Source organism: Danio rerio, chromosome 15, assembly GCF_052040795.2.
Source record: "Danio rerio strain M-AB ecotype USA chromosome 15, GRCz13ab, whole genome shotgun sequence".
NCBI lineage: Eukaryota > Metazoa > Chordata > Actinopteri > Cypriniformes > Danionidae > Danio > Danio rerio.
Genome location: NC_141035.1, coordinates 48,151,403 through 48,169,128, shown reverse-complemented (window position 1 = coordinate 48,169,128; position 17,726 = coordinate 48,151,403). Strand labels below are relative to the sequence as shown.

The 17,726-nt window shown below is 34.3% G+C and overlaps 1 protein-coding gene across 1 annotated transcript; it reads right to left on the bottom strand.

Moving 5' to 3' along the window:
* Positions 1–3,662: 3,662 nt before the first annotated feature.
* Positions 3,663–16,482, bottom strand: fzd4 (frizzled class receptor 4). The gene is made up of 2 exons (NM_001305469.1): positions 15,995–16,482; positions 3,663–9,087 (listed from the first exon to the last, which is right to left on the bottom strand). The coding sequence occupies exons 1-2, from the start codon at positions 16,229–16,231 to the stop codon at positions 7,753–7,755; spliced, it is 1,572 nt and encodes a 523-aa protein (NP_001292398.1). The 5' UTR covers positions 16,232–16,482; the 3' UTR covers positions 3,663–7,752.
* Between the last annotated feature and the right edge of the window lie 1,244 nt (positions 16,483–17,726).

The window sequence follows — 17,726 nt, the reverse complement described above, 5'->3', positions numbered from 1 at the left end:
GGAATTAATTTCAGTGTTTTGTGATCACTCAGAATTGTACATTTAATGTTAACCTACTGTAACTAACTTACCTCCAATCTCACGGGTTTTACTTATTTGTTTATTTAATAACCTTAATCATTCACCGCAATGTGTCTTCACACTGGGTTTTGTGAATTAGGGTTTGTGTTAATGACGTATATGATGTCAATGATTTTTTAAATGATTATTATTCATTTTTAATTACGATTAAATATTTTTTTTCTGAGAGTGATATTTTGGACTGATTAAGAAGGGGTTATATAGCACATTTCATACACAATGGTAATTTAAAGTGCTTTACATAAACAGGAATAAATATAACGCGTGAAAGAAAATAAAAACAACAAAGAATAATTTTTTTTTAAAACAGGTTAAAATGTGTTAAACAGTTTATAAAAGAATGAAAAAGCAAAAAAAAAGATATAAATGTGCGATCTGTCAGACGTAGCACAGTGCTCATTCAGTAAAGGCATAGCTAAACAGATGGGTTTTCTTGATTTGAATGTGTCTAATGTTGGCGCTGTTAGTAGCTGAAGGCCAATTCACCCTGCTTTGACAGAACTCTTGGAGTTTCTAGTTTATTTGATCCTAGTGATCTGAGTGATCTGTTAGGTTTGTATTCAGTGAGCATATCTGTAATGTATTGAGATCCTAGGCCTTTTAGTGATTTAAAGACAAGTAGTAATTCTCTACACTCCATTTTGAATGTAACTGGGAGCCAGTGTAAAGACCTGAGGACAGGTGTGATGTGCTCTGATTTCCTGCTTCTGGTCAGAATCCTGGATGAGCTGTAACTGTCTGACTGTCTTTTTGGGAAGGCCCGTGAGGAGGCCGTTACAGTAATCCATCCTGCTGCTGATAAAATCATGAACAAGTTTCTCTAAATCTTCACTGGAAACAAAGCATCTGATTCTTGCAATGTTTTTGAGATGATGATATGCTGATTAAGGGTGCTTTCACACCTGTGAATCGATTCATTTGATCCGAAACAGGGATTAAAATTGCTACATTGTTGCTCTTTGTTCTTGGTGCGCATTCACACTGCAAATTTTCTAAACGGACCAAAATAGCTAAAACACGTGTGAGTAAACTCTCCTCTCATTGGTCAGAGTTTCTTGGTTTATTTTGCAGTCCCGCTCAGCTGTTGGGTTGTTTGACAGGGTGCGCGCTACCTTCTCTGTGATGTCGTAAACACCGTATTGCTTTTCGGTTTCTTATCTGAATTGACGTCGTGAGCATGCTCCTTTTTTTCCCCGTAATCTGGTAACAACCAGTACAGTGATGTGACGGCAACATGGTGGCAAAATCAAACTATAAGGGTAAAAGAAAATGTCTGTTTGTAGCATCTTGGAAGCAGACATTAATGTGGGAACAACACAACGAAAAAAATGAAGTGATGTTTTGCACAATTTGCCATCAGTTTGGCATGTCAGCCACCTTTTGTTAAGTAATTTCAAACTGCTATAAAATACCTGCACATTTTCCATAATACACTTTTTGTTTGCATAACACTTTTTGCTCATTATACATTTATTAACTTTTTAAAAATGTTTAAATTCTAGATTCACAGACATTATTTTTTACACATTATTTAAAATATGTGGCTAAAATAGCTATTTACTTCTCTTTGTTTTTGGGTGGGGCCAGTGAAAAGTTTGCCATGGCAAGTAAATATCTGAATCATATAGAAAAAATTCTTAGCGTTCAACCCTGAGATATGTATATATATATATGTGTGTGTGTGTGTGTGTGTGTGTGTGTGTGTGTGTGTGTGTGTGTGTGTGTGTGTGTGTGTGTGTGTGTGTGTGTGTGTGTGTGTGTGTGTGTGTGTGTGTGTGTGTGTGTGTGTGTGTGTGTGTGTGTGTGTATGTATGTATGTATGTATGTATGTATGTATGTATGTATGTATGTATGTATGTATGTATGTATGTATGTATGTGTATATATATATATATATATATATATATATATATATATATATATATATATGTGTATATTTATATGTATATGTATGTATATGTATATGTATGTATATGTATGTATGTATGTATATATGTATATGTGTGACCCTGACCACTTAATATCCTAATGATATTTACCATAAAGGAAAAATATATATAATTTTAACAGTGCTTAGCATATATGAATACACCCCCACAAATCTCTCATTTAAATGAATATTTTCTATAATTACTATTTAACAATATTTGTGCATATACATTAGATTAGTCAGTACTAAAGCCAAATCTGGACCTAATCTAACAAAATAACTTATGATTACAGTTCAAAAGTGAGTAGCCCAAATTTATATGTTAAACATTAATAAAATGTTTAAAATAGCATAAATCAAGAGAAAAAAAAACATATACAATTTTGTTGAAATGTTGTAGTTTGTAATTTTGCAATATTTTGCATGAATTTAAATATATTATCTTTCCATTTCTAAAAATGTTCTGCGACTAAACTATTATTTTAATAAATATATCTGTTTAATAAATCTGTTTGGGTCAAATGCATCAATATATGAAGAGTTTAGATGCAAAAACCTCTAAATGCCATCTGAAATATTTCTCTGAAATGAGCATTTTTATCCGACTCCTGTGTGTATATTCAGTAATATTGCTTTTTGGCAAAGAATAAGTAATTTTCCTGGTTTTAAAAGTGAAATATCTCAACATAAATAAAGGAGGCTGAAAAAAAATTCATATGTGATGGAAATTTAAGTTTTTTGCATCGGAACTCTTCATATATTACCCAAATTCACTGAGAAATGTAGAAAAATATACATTTTCAAAATGGTGTATACTCAATTATGCTGAGCACTGTATATAATGTATTTTATCTGTTGCCAAAAATATACTCATGCATCATAAGACTTGTTTTGAGATCCAATGTCACAATTTTGCTTTCATAACTTAAGTCTTTCTAACCTCATTATAACAGGCTTTATCAAAGTCAGTGCTTTTAGTTAGGAATTATGAAGTCAATTCAAGCCTCCCAAATATTACTTGACTGCTTCTGAGGAAAATGGTAAAAATTGAATGATTTTATAGGATTGCACGGATTTAAACAAATGTTTTACTCTTATTTAATGCAATGGCAGTGCTTCAAATGACCAGCAGGGAGCAGCATCCTATTATTAATTGCCTGATTTGACCGTTTACCACATTTTAATCCAGTCATAAGATTAATGCCTGTGCTTACTCAAAGCTAAGAGTTTACCCAACTGTTATGGGTCATGAAATGAGGTCGTAAAAATCCCCACGTTAATAATGTATATCTGTGTTTAGTGTTTTACTGCTTAATCATGGTGGTTTTGTCAGACCGTTAAAACATTTTAACTAACCATGAAACCTTATGACACTCTCTTAACAAGAGCCGGGCTGGGACGGGTGTGGTGACCCCGAGAGGGGAAGTTGGACCGGAGGAAATTTATTATATATTTTTTTGTTTGTGCAAATCACTTCTGGGTGGAGGGATTTTAAAACGACCTAAAAAGTTTGAGAGATTTGCTACCTAATGCTCAAAACAATCCTTTAATTCCCGGCCACATAATACAGATTTACTCGGGTCACAAGGCGTTTGAAGATGTAAACCTACAGAGGGATTATTAAAATTGAACAAAAGATGCACAACAGCTCTTGAAACTTGTTTTCAACGTTTAATTTTTGTCATTCGATACAAAAGCATTCTTAAATAAATTCATTTTTGTTCACTTCCTTAGTTTTTTTTTTACAAAGATAAATTAGCATTTCATAACACAAAAACAACAACTAACAAACATCAGTTTATGTACAAATCGATCCAGAAGTCCTTCATGAAATCCAGGACTGTACCACCGGCATGTGAGGCACTTCTTCAATTGTTCGTGTATAAAAATAAAACCTTTTTTTCTTCGGTCAGTACATTCAGCGACCCTACGGGAGCCCCTATGGAGGCCCGCTCAGTGATTGTCATGTGTCATATTCAGAGTGAAAGTGTGTCTGACAGCGCAAACAAAAACACAACAAAACAAGCATCATAACTTTGTCATATCAAAAATAACTAAATATTAAAGGTCAACTATAGTGAAATCTCTGCGCAGTCATTTATAAAGCCTTTTTTTTTTAGCTCTTGACAACTTTTTGTGGCAATTTGGAAATTTGCACAAGTTTGAGGCATCTTAAAACAGTAGAACTGCAGTGGCTTGTTATTAAGCAACCTCTACATATACTTCTCTTGCATTTCAACCTGCTCACATTCTCATTTCACAATAAAAATAATAAAACATTTCCAACATTAAGTGTAAACCAGCACTGCCAATTATTTTCTTACCCAGTATTTTTGCCTTGTTTCCGGGAACAAATATCTAATGTTTGTAAAATACTCAAAGCAGAATGTCCAGAGATTAAGTCTTGTTTTCTGAAAAATGTCTGATATTTGTACTCGTTTTTATCATGAACTCGCTTAAGTTTGATACTTGTTTAAAAACGATGCATCTTAAGTGAGTTTATGGCTAAAACAATAACAAATATATGAACAATGTTAGGAAAAAATAAACTTAATATTTACTAATTTAGCTTTCTCAACAACTATACTTTATTTGTACTAGATTTAATCATGAACTCGCTTAAAATTGATACTTGTTTGAAAACGATGCATCTTAAGTGAATTTATGGATAAAACAATAACAAATATCTGACATTTTTCAGAAAAAAAGTTAATATTGGCATATTTTGCTTTTTTAACAACTATACTATATTTGTACTAGATTTAATCATGAACTCGCTTAAGTTTGATATATGTTTAAAAACAATGCATTTAAGTGAGTTTATGGCTAAAACAATAACAAATATATGAAAATTTTCAGGAAAAAATAAACTTAATATTTACTAATTTAGCTTTTTTAACAACTATACTATATTTGTACTAGATTTAAACATGAACTCGCTTAAATTTGATACTTGAAAACAATGCATCTTAAGTGAGTTTATGGTTAAAACAGTAACAAATATCTGACAATTTTCAGAAAAAAAACTTAATGTTTACTAATTTTGCTTTTTTAACAACTATAATGTATTTGTATTATATTTAATCCTGAACTCACTTGAGTTTGATACATGTTCAAAACAATGCATCTTAAGTGAGTTTATGGCTAAAACATTAACAAACATAAGTAACTTTTCAGGAAAAATCTTAGTATTTACTAATTTAGCTTATTTAAAACAACTGTACTATATTTGCAGTAGAAATGAAGTATGATGACTTAAGATGCCTTGTTTTCTATCAAACTTAAGTGAGTTTATGTCTAAAACATTAACAAATATCTAACATTTTTTGAGAGAAAGATTTAATATTGCCTAATTTTGCTTCTTAAAACAACTATACTATATTTGTACTAGACTTAATCATGAACTCGCCTAAGTTTTATACATGTTTGAAAGTAATGCATCTTAAGTGAGTTTATGGTTAAAACGATAACAAATATCTGCCATTTTTCAGAAAAAAATAAACAAAATATTGCAAGTCATTTATCTTTTTTTAACAACTATACTATATTTGTACTAGATTTAGTTATGAACTCGCTTAAGTTTGATACATGTTTAAAAATAATGCATCTTAAGTGAGTTTATGGTTTAAACAATAACTAATATCTGACATTTTTCAGGAAAAAAAATAATAGTATTGACTAATTTAGCTTTTTTGCTACTATATGTGCACTTATTTTAATCATGAACTCACTTAAGTTTAATACATTTTTGAAAACTGCATCTTAAATGAGTTTATAGTTAAAACGATAGCAAATGTCTGACATTTTTTCAGTAAAAAACCTTAATATCGAGTCATTTTGCTTTTTTTAAACTACATTTGTACTAGATTTATTATGAACTTGCTTAAGTTTGTTACATGTTTAAAAACATTGCATCTTAAGTGAGTTTATGGTTGAAACAATATCAAATCTCATTTGATATTGTTTCACAATATCATTTTTCAGGAAAAAAACTTCATATTTACTAATTTAGCTTTTTTTACAACTATACTATATTTGTTCTTGATTTAATCATGAGTTCGCTTAATTTTGATACATGTTTGAAAACTGCATCTTAAGTGAGTTTATGCTTAAAACAATTACAAATATATGACATTTTTTTGAAAAAACTTAAGTAATTTAGCTTTTTTGAACAACTATAGCATGTTTGTATTATATTTAATCATGAACTCACTTAGGTTTGATACATGTTCAAAAACAATGCATTTAAGTGAGTTAATGGCTAAAACAATAACAAATAGCTGACATTTTTCAAGAAAAAAAACTAATATGGCTAAACTAATATTATAAAACTAATAATAATTATTATTATTTTTTACAAACAACTGTACTATATTTGTACTAGATAATTAAGTAAGACTGCCTAAGATGCATTGTTTACTATCAAACTTAAGTGAGTTCATGGCTAAAACAGTAACAAATATCTGACAATTTTCAGAAAGAAAAAAACTAAAATGGCTTATTTTGCTTTTTTTAAGACCAACTGTACTATATTTGTACTAGAAAATTATTAAAATTGCCTAAGATGCATTGTTTCCTATCAAACCCAAGCGAGTTTATGGCTAAAACATTAACAAATATCTGACATTTATCAGAAAAAAACTTTATATTGAGTCATTTTGATAATGAAGCAAGATGACTTAAAATGAAAAACATATCAGACTTAAGTCATCTTCATTTTCTAGTATAAATATAGAATAAATGTTTAAAAAGCTAAATTTCAGATATTTGTACTTGTTTTAACATTTTTTATCCATGTCATTTTGCGTTGTTAATATAAAATTGTTGTTAAATACTCCAAAAAGAAAAGAAAAAAGCAAGGCGACTTAAAATTTAGAGTCTTGGAGTCCTAGATATGTATTTTTTTTTTAAAGTTTGCTACGATTTTCAGAAAACAATACATAAGAATTTAACTTACATTGTTTGACTACACATATCTAATAGTTGTTAAAAACTCAATGCAAAATGACTTTCGATATTAAGAAAATTTTCAGAAAAAGGTCAGATATCTTTTATTGTTTTATCCATAAACACACTTAAGTTAATGTTTTTCAGAAAGCAATTAATCAATTGTTATCTTGAATTGTTTTCTAGTATAATATCTAATAGTTGTTAAAAACTCAAAGCAAAATGACTTTCGATATTTTCGATAAGTTATTTCCTGAAAAATGTTGATATTTATTATAGTTTTATCCATAAACTCACTTAAGTTTACTATGTTTTTCAAACAAAAAAAAATTTGATAGTCATCTTGAAATATTTTTTAGTACAAATATCTTATATTTAGTTTTTGTTGTACGTTTGTAACTTAAGAAAACAATATAATTAGATTTAATTTAGATTTTGTCTCTTTTGTACTGGAGAACAAGCCAAAAACATGAAGTGAGAAATTCATGTTTGCTGTGCAGTTTGATCAGGTTTCGTAAGCGTTCTGTCACAGGAGTTCACGTATTGCGAGGTAAACGGCACTGAGGAGCAAAAAAAAAACTACATTTCCCAGAATCCAGCACCAGGTTGGGTTGAGTAGCTTGTCGGTACAAACGAAGGCACTTCAGTGAGAGTTTGAAGTTAGGCATAGTGCATATTTACACGAAAAAAAACTGCTGCATCAGGACCGTCCAGTGTAAGATCATCTTTAAGAACGTTTTGCGTAAAGTGAGCGAACGATAGTGCTACATGACAAGAGTATCTGCGGGTGCAGGTCACACAACCGTCTCGTTTCCTTTGCCCGGTTTGACCCAGCCATTGGCAGTCCGTTTGACGCGATTATTTCGGCCGGTGTGCACAAGCCGGTGGGAACATCTCTGCCATGTGTGAAGTGTCTTTGCAGACCAGACCCACATTCCTGACGTGATTCCAACAAGCAAAGACATAAAAATCCGCAGCATCTCCGCCGCCATGTACGAATCCCGTGCTGTCTGACGAAAGTCAGCCCAGTTGGAGATTTCATAAAAGTAGCACGCAATGACGCAAGTAGCCGGCACCGTGTATAGCACAGAAAAAACACCAATTTTCACCATCAGTCTTTCTAGTTTATCCGTCTTCGTTCCGTCTTTTTGTAAATTGGAGCGAATCTTAAACAGCGCCACCAAGCCGGCAGCAATAAACAGCGTTCCGATGACCAGATATGTAAAAAGCGGTGCGACAACGAATCCAGTGAGCGCATCAAGATTCTGGTTTCCCACATAACACATCCCTGCGAGGTCGTCAGCGTCCACTAATCGCATGATGAGTATGACGATAGTCTTGACGGCAGGAATCGCCCATGCTGCTATGTGGAAGTATGAGCTGTGCATTTCGATGGCCTCGTGACCCCATTTCAAGCCCGCCGCCAAAAACCACGTGAGCGTTAAGATCACCCACCAGATGGAGCTGGCCATGCCGAAGAAATACGTAAGGAGGAAAACGATGGCACAACCTGTGTTCTTAAGCCCCTCCTGCACTAGCACTGGTACTGCTGCTTCCTCCAGATCGCAAGAAATGCGTTCGCGACCGACTGTTAACCGCACGATGAACGCCACACTATAAATATTGCAGCACATGCTGAGGAAAATGATCGGTCTTTCTGGATAGGAAAACCGAGAGGAGTCGACTAGGAATGTAAGCACGGTGAACGTGGTAGAAATAAAGCAGAGGACCGCCCAAACCGCCATCCACACATCCGTGAAGACTTTAGCTTGTCTGCGATACAATCCCGTGTCATATCCACACTGCAGCGAGCAGCTCCCACTGCGCTTCACCCATGCATACTGCTCCACGCCGGCACCCAAAGCAATGCACTCCTCCTCCTGCGGCGCCACAGGACGGACAGCGTGAAATGGCGGATCCTCGTCTCCGGGACCCTCCATGCACATGTGATTCTGGTCGTTGGTAGGCGGGAAAAGGCTGCAGTTTAGGAGCTCCGGCCACACGAAGCCAAACTCCTGGAGAACTGGGAGACACTTCCGTTTGACGGACATGCACATGCTGCCGCACGGCCCGATCGGGATGGGCACCTTCTCCGTGCACATGGGAACATAGACGGAGCATAAGAAGAACTGAAAGAAAGCACAGTCGAGGAGAGGATTAGATGCTTGCAAAAACACAATTCATGTTTATTTCTATAGCGCTTTTACAATGTCAATCGTGTCAAAGTAGCTTAATATAGAAGTTCTAGTAAATTGAAACAGTGTCAGTTAGGGCTGCAACTAACGATTATTTTAATAGTTGATTAATCTGTTGATTATTTTTTGATTAATCAATGAATCGGATTTTTAAAAAAGCATTAATTTCCAACTGTTTATTCAAAAAAGCTCAATCCTGAATTTTATAATAATAATAATAATAATGAAATAAAAAACTAAGTAGTTTGTCCTGTTTTTAATCCAAATATCTAAGTATTTTTAAATCAAGATACATACTAGACACAAGAAATTCTTGCTTTCTGAAAAAAACCCCACCTCAAATATAAGTGACTGTTAGCTTAAAGTTAAATTATTTTCGAATTGTCTAAGAAAAATAAATTTAATGAGATATAGGGCTCTATTTTGACGGTCCATGCGCAAAGCGCATAGCACAAATGCTTTCAGGGGGTGTCAAGATGCGTTTTTGCTAATTTAAGGACGGGAAATCTGCCTTGCGCTTCGGCGCATGGTCTAAAAGGGTTGAGTTTATTTTCTTAATGAGTTATAGGTGTGTTTTGAGAATAAACCAATTAGAGTCTCATCTCCCATTCCCTTTAAGAGTCAGCTGCGTCGCGCCAAGAGCGCATTCGCTATTTACAGGACGTAAAGTAAGTCTAAGAGGAAAAACTGAGCATTTCACAAGAAAACAGTTCCCAGAAAACAGTTAAACAGAGCATCTACTGCGTGAGAATGAGAGATAATGGATCTACTTTCACATTCGCTCTTGGATAGGGAAACCTTTACACACAGACATCAATTAGTCTATAAATAATTAATTTTTTGTTAAGCGCAAATATTCGTTTCAAAACTATTTCTAAATTCAGTTCTAATTTCTAGCAAACGAATAAATGAACAATAATGACCCAGTGTGGTCAAAATACTGAGTTATTTCCAAATACACCTGCCATGCCCCATATGGTCTAAAACCTGACAGGTGGGCAAATCTAAGCTTGTTTTAATAAAACAAATATAAATATGGATATAATAAATAATACTGCTAATAATAATAACATTATACAAAAGCAAATTGTTATGAATGAACTGAAAAAGCCTCCCGAGATGAAGAAGACATAAAAGCAGTGATTTTTCATATTTATGTAGGCTAGAAAAAATAATATGTTTTGTAATATTTTAATCCTTTATATTTATATCCTATATCTATTCTTATTATATCCTATATATATCCTTAATTTTAATTTTTTTTTCATATGTAAAGATGTTTGCCTATTGCTCTCTTGTGTGTATTAAGCAGTGTGTAAGCGAGGCGCAACTCTGCGCTGGAGTTTAGACCGGGTTAGTTTTGGTCTAATGAAAAATCTATTATAGATTCTCAAAATAGCAACGCGCCAGCGGTCCGCCTCAGAACACCTTCTTTTTTAGACCAGAACGCCTATGGGTTCACAAATGAGCGCTAATGCATTTGCTATTTAAACAGCGTAGCGCAACGCCTCAAAACGACTCTTGCGCCAAGCTGAAACTACCAAAAGACTATTGCGTCACGCCTTGCGACACACTGCGCCGGGTGTATGATAGGGCCCATAATCTCAAACAGAAGCTTTACCAGTTCACATAAACGTGTAAGTGATCGTGATCTATAACATGAGATGGTCGTCGCCATGTTTACATGCGGCGGCACGTTTGCCTCATTCATAAAAAGCAGAACAAGCAGGATTCAGCACTTAAAGTCACCAGTTACTCAGTGAACTTAGAGACGAGTAGATTCAACTTTATAGTTACTTTCACTATGTGTATCTGACATGAATAAAACACATCGGCAAATTGTATTTGAATGGATTGTTAGAGTTCCTTGTGTTTTACAAACTCTTAGAAATGTTTTGTTTTACTAGTACTTGTGCGTATTTACATGTCTAAAACACAAATGAAGCATTAGGCCTGGTTTATACTTCTGCATTAAGTGACCGGCGTGACCCACGGCGCATGCAACTCACGTAGCTGTGCATTTACACTTCTGCGTGCTGTCTCTGTTGGTCTGCATTAACACTTCCGAAATGCTAGTTGGCAGTGAGGTGTAAATGTTCCTCAGTGTCGAGTTTCTTCGCTGCTGTTTTGTTTTTTCTGAACGCTTCCTGAAAGTACAACTGGCTCAAACTCGCTCATTTAGAGGTCAAGAACTGGCGGACATGCAACAACTTCAACTATAAAGTAAACACAAAACAAAACTATCCATACAGAGCTTATTCACGAACTACAGTCTATCAGGCTAGCGCTGCTCGCACGGCTCTCGGTCCCGCCCTGACTCGTCAGTGCTACCAAGCCAACCAATCACAGAGCTTGTGATACGCGTCGTTGCGATGTGTAGTTACATTTTTTGAGAGGTGCACGTCAGCGACGGCCATGGCGTAGGGCTATGCGTCAACGCGTATGCTGCGCCGTAACATACGCAAGCACTTGACGCAGAAGTATAAATCAGCCTTTCCACGGATAAAACGCTGCATAATTGTGATAATATGACACGTCTTTCTTAGCGGGGTTGAGTTAGTTATGTTTTCGAAAAAATAAACGAAAAAAAAGAAGCACTTTTCCGACGGTTCCTTACTGAGAGCTCTGCTCAGCGCACAGACATCGCACCGAAGCTCAGTTTGATTGTCCTCACTTCAAAACTGAACAAAAGTAGGACCCTGCTGTTGAACTCCCTTCCTCCTCATCCCTGTCTATAAGGCGCCGAACTCTGTATCAGTGCGCAAGAGAGACTGTGTTCACTCCGCTCCGCGCTGAACTAAAGTGTTTTTTTTTAATAATCAAACGTCACATGACACAACAAATCGATTATGATATTGGTTGCCAACGCTTTAGTAATCGTTGTTGAAGCCCCAGTGTTAGTCCAGTTTTCAGAGTAAAAGTTTATATAAAAGAGATAACCCTGTCTAACTGTGTATTTTGTTGTTGCTTGTTCTGTGTGCACGTTATCCGTCCGTTATTTGTACATTGTTCTTAGTTTATCGTCGTTTACGAGGCTTGGACGAAGCGGACAGGTAAGAAGGTCACGTGACATACATTTCGCAACACATAGGACTACTCTGCTGTCTAGTACACTAGGTTAGGGGCGAGCGCCACTCCTTGTACTTTTTGGATAGATAGATAGGTAGAACTCGGAAGATCTTCGTGTGTTAATTATACTGTTTTTTCACATAGTTAGTTGGCTAGATGCTTCTGGGAAGTTAGATTTAGTTTGGGTTTTGTTCTTTTCATTTCTTTAGCGCCGCCCGCGTCCCTTCTGCCAGCTCTCTTGTTTTTCCCGTCTTTATTTGTTTCAGTGTTGTACATATTGTAAATAGTATATTTTTGCTTTACCTACTTTTTCTTTATTTTTGATTTATTCGTTGTTGTTGTTCACTTTGGGATTGTAAATAAAAGCACACATATTTTGGCATTACTTTGGTTGTCTTTCCACTCATTCACTGTTTATATAAATATATTTTAATTAAATAAATGTCAAACCCCACACCCTAGACTAACATCAGGGGTTTGTAACAAGTTCAATTCAGTTTAGTTTAAATTTCAATGTTAAAATTCCAATCAAAAGAGCAAATCCATCGATGCGCAGCTTCACAAGTCATAAACACGCACACAAATGAGAAGAGAATGCATGCTTTTTAAAATGCATTTGTAGTAGGGCTGCACAATAAATCGTCTCAACATCGATATCGCAATGTGTGCATTCGCAATAGTCACATCTGCAGTGCTGGATTTATAACAGAGCAGAACACATGAGATCGGAGTCGCTGCACAGATCAACTTCAACAGAGTGAAAGATTATGATTTGCATGTGTTTTTAAGTCTTTCCTTGAGCATTTCAGGAGTTTAAAGTATTCAGGCAAGAAATAGTACTGTTGTAACAAAACGTTATTTTTATTAATATATCATTTCAGCATCAATACTGCATGTGTGCATACACCAGGGGTGTCCAAACTCGGTCCTGGAGGGCCGGTGTCCTGCATATTTTAGTTCCAAAACCCCTATTAAACACACCTGAACCAGCTAAGCTCTTTCTTGGTGTACGAAAAAACTTCCAGGCAGGTGTGTTAAAGGAAGTTGGAGCTAAACTGTGCAGGACACCGGCCCTCCAGGACTGAGTTTGGACACCCCTGGCATACGCAATGGTGACATCGCAGGATCTGCAGTGTTGAGTTGATATTATAGTTTTCCAGGAACCACAAATGCAAACCATAATAGAGTAAAAACTGATCACTTGCATGTGTTTTTAAAGCAGGAGAGTTTAAAGCATTCAGGCACAATAAATGTTAAGAGTTTGTAACTTTAATAAAGGTTCAATTTATAGTATTATTAATATGATGAAGACTATTCAGTGCTGTTTTACATTTCATTAGTCGATTTCTGTAGCTGAATACTATAGGAAGAGGAAACTCCTGAGAAAATTATAAAGCACTTTTTTTTTTAGTTAACCCACTGTATTCAGCAATGTCTGAAATTAATTAGTTTTTATACATTTTATGCAAATGATTCAATCCCTTCCAGAATCATCACTAAGTAATGAATTATGTCCAAATACAGCTATTAAAGTCGTTTATATCACAGTATATAATGCAGTAAAACAAATTATTGCAATGTCACATTGTTTCAATATCGCGCAGCCCAAATATATACAATGATTACCATGTTATATAACATTTATTATTCAATTTATTTAGACTTTTATAATATTATGAAGCCCTAATTTCACGTATTGCACATTTTAGGAAGCTCTAAAGGGGAAATCAGCATGGTGGGAAAGGTTTCTTTTAAAGTAGCAGTTCACCCAAAACTGAAAGTTCTTCTCACCTCACTTGTTTTTATTTCATTTGTTGAACACAAAAGAAGATATTTTGAAGAATGTTGGAAACAGGTAACCATTGACTTCCATAGTATTTGTTTTGTCCTACAGTGAAAGTCAATGGTTACAGGCTTTTCAGCATTCTTCAAAACACCATCTTTTGTGTTCAACAGAAGAAACTCTTAAAGGTTTGGAACAATTTCAGGGAGACCAAATAGTGAGTTATTTTTATTTTTTGGGTGAACTATCCCTTTAGGGTTTCTTTGCATGAGTAGAGAAATTCAACTGAAAGTTCTTCTCCTTTCACTTGTTCTAAACCTGTTTTACTTTATTTCATTTGTTGAACAATCAAGAAGATAATTTGAAGAACGTTGGAAACCGGTAACCATTGACTTCCATAATATTTGCTTTGTCCTACAATGAAAGTCAATGGTTACAGGCTTTCCAGCATTCTTCAAAATATCATCTTTTGTGTTTAACAAAAGAAAGAAACTCATAAATGTTTGCAACAACTCAAACGAGACTAAATAGCGAGTTATTTTTAATTTGGGGTGAACTATCCCTTTAAGGATTTCCCTGCGCAAGTAGAGAAATTCAACTGCAAGTTCTCCTTTCACTTGCTCCAAATCTGTTTGAGTTTATTTCATTTGTTGAACAATAAAAAAAGAAATTTTTAAGAATGTAGGAAACCAGTAACCATTGACTTCCATAGTATTTGTTTTTTCTACTATAGAAGTCAATGATTACAGGTTTTCAACATTCTTCAAAATATCTTCTTTTGTGTTCAACAGAAGAAAGAAACTCATAGAGATTTGGAACAACTTGAGGGAGACCAAATAGTAAAATATTTAACTTTTTTTGGGTGAACTATCCCTTTAAGGATTTCCTTGCACGAGTAGTTTCCTATTCCGTCGTGCACTAAAAACACATTTATACACCAGCATGACATTTTAAAGATCTAAGAACAGAAGTGCTCTCCCTTTAAGATGTTTGTGGTATCTAAAGCTGCTTTAATCACGAGATTCTCCAGCAAACAAACATGGGAATCCTAGTGGGAGGTTTTGTCTCTGCTGAATCAATAAAACAACAACTGCCTCTGTCTTCAGTGCTCACACACACACACATACATACACACACATACACACGCACTTATGATGAGGACATCATACTGTCTTCAGAATAATCAACTTAGAATTATACCTAACGTGTGTTCGCAGTAAGTTTTTGATATATTTAGAATTAAGTTCAAATATATTAAGCATGTTTATGAACACTTTGGTTAAAATATTATGTCTTGCATGCTTATGAAGAATTTTTACCAATGTAGGAAGATAGATGTATGTTTTTAGAGGTTTTCTTTAGCATTTATTAAGGACAATTACTGAAATTTGATCATCACAAGTATAATGAGACAAACACTGTAAGGCAGAGTATAGTGTGTGTGCGTGAGTGTGGATTCTATACTCCTGCTGTGCGCACAGATTAGGTTCCTATTTATCCAAACTACTGTACTATAAGTAAGTACTTTATTGGCACAGTGATTTAAATATTTTTTTTTTAATATTACTATAACTTTAATAAGATTTGCACATCACAAATACTTCATAAAAATAAATCTACAATGTTCATCATAACAATAAGACATAAAATAAAATTAAACACATTTTTGCAACTTTGTCATTTTATTTAAGGGTAAATATAGTATAAACAATTATTACTATTATAAATCATTTTTCTACACTCTTTCTATGACCATTATACAATTAATACTGATAATAACAACAAAAATGATTACGAATAATAATAATACTACTAGTATTTTATCTTATTTGTTACTTTTTTACATAATTATGATGATTTATAATACTTTTAGAAGTGTTGCTTCATTATGAAGCCAAGATTTGAAAGCTGAGTGCAGTACTTCTGTGTGATGTGTGTGTGTAGGGTCTGGTTACAGTGTGTGTGTGTGTGTGTGTTGTAATCTCTCACCTTCAGCTGGCTCGAGCAGCCGTACTGTATGAGGGGTGTAAATGTGGTCAGTTGCAGCTCGGCGTCGGATTGTAGCACGTTTCCCACCAGATTCGGCATCTTGGTCACATTGTAGCCTAAATCCTGACACATGGAGATGCGGATCGGGTCGCAGGTCATCTCCTCCTCGTCCCCGAACGGGTGCGCGAGCCCGAACACGAGCACCAGTAGCGCAAACCCGAACTCAAACCGAGCCATAGCGACACAATCCGATTGATAAAAAGTCCGAGCAAATCACGGGAGCGTTAAAATTCCAGCCTACCGGAGTTCAAACGCGCCTATAGACAAAAAAACTTTCTCACAATCCCGTGCCAGAGCGAGCCAATCCGTTTAAAGTGCGAAACGGCACCGTGTCCCGTTAGTCCCGTTCCGGAGTAAACCGTACAGCGCTGTCTACTACGGGTATCAGTCGTTTTGAAGCTCGTCCGTGTGTCCGTGGCGCAGTCGCGCGGGTTCTGCCCGGTTGAGGTCTAGACGGAGACGGGACAGCTGCCCCAGGACCAGCGTCAGCCAATCACAGCCGCGCATCAAAGACAGGGGCGGGGCTTAGCGTGGCCACAATAACACCGCACAATAAAACAGATAAAGTGAGAGAGTTGTAAGTTTAGGTTGACTAGCCTGCACACCTTGTTGGTAAAATGTATATAGATAGTTAAAAACAACTCCATATTGGTTTAATTTTTGATTTACATTCTTCATTGTTTCTTGAATGTTTACAAATTATTGCTTATTAACCCAGTAATAACTGATTACAGTCAATAGAACTATAGTCTCTATTGTCTGTCTGCCATGTTACATGGTTTGTACTTATTAATACTAAAATTAATCTCTAAATGTAGTAGTAGTAGTAGTAGTAAACAAACCCATAATGACACTGATTAAAATAATATATGCATGTCATTTTATATATATATATATATATATATATATATATATATATATATATATATATATATATATATATATATATATATATATATATATATATTTCAAATGTTCTAAGGTTCAAATGGGTTGCTGCATAAAAAACATGTGCTGGATAAGTTGGCAGTTCATTCCGCTGTGTGGGGATGAAGCTGAAAAGAGAATGAATATATATATATATATATATATATATATATATATATATATATATATATATATATATATATATATATATATATATATATATATATATATTATATTATTATTATTATTAGGCATGGGCCTAATAATTTTATCTATAACCTTAGATAAAAATATTACTGTTTCGCAGTATTGTGGTTACTGATCTAAAATATATTCTTTTTAAATGTCTGGGTAAAAACAAAAACTTTTTTCTTTGAACACAATATATTTTATTTTGAGAAACATTTATAATATTTTGGAGCAGTGGAAAAAAAAAAAAAAAAAAAAAAAAATATATATATATATATATATATATATATATATATATATATATATATATATATATGTATATATATATATATATATATATATATTATTTATTTTTTTTTTTTTCAAAATTCAAATAAATCATTGCCTTCTCCTGTCTTCGTTAGTTTTAAAAACATTTTTTTACTATTAAAAACGGCATCTTTGGATATATTTAGCAAAAAAAAAACTTAAAGAACGTAAATAAAAAATCGTACACATACCTTAGGAATGGTATAGCAGAAATTTTTTAGCAGAAAAAATATATTAGGCATGGGCC

Excerpts from the sequence above, each read along its gene's own strand:
- fzd4 (NM_001305469.1), bottom strand. The coding sequence starts at position 16,231 with ATGGCTCGGTTTGAGTTCGGGTTTGCGCTACTGGTGCTCGTGTTCGGG. Across the intron at positions 9,088-15,994 it reads GCTGCTCGAGCCAGCTGAAG|TTCTTCTTATGCTCCGTCTA; the intron begins GTGAGAGATTAC and ends GCTTTCTTTCAG.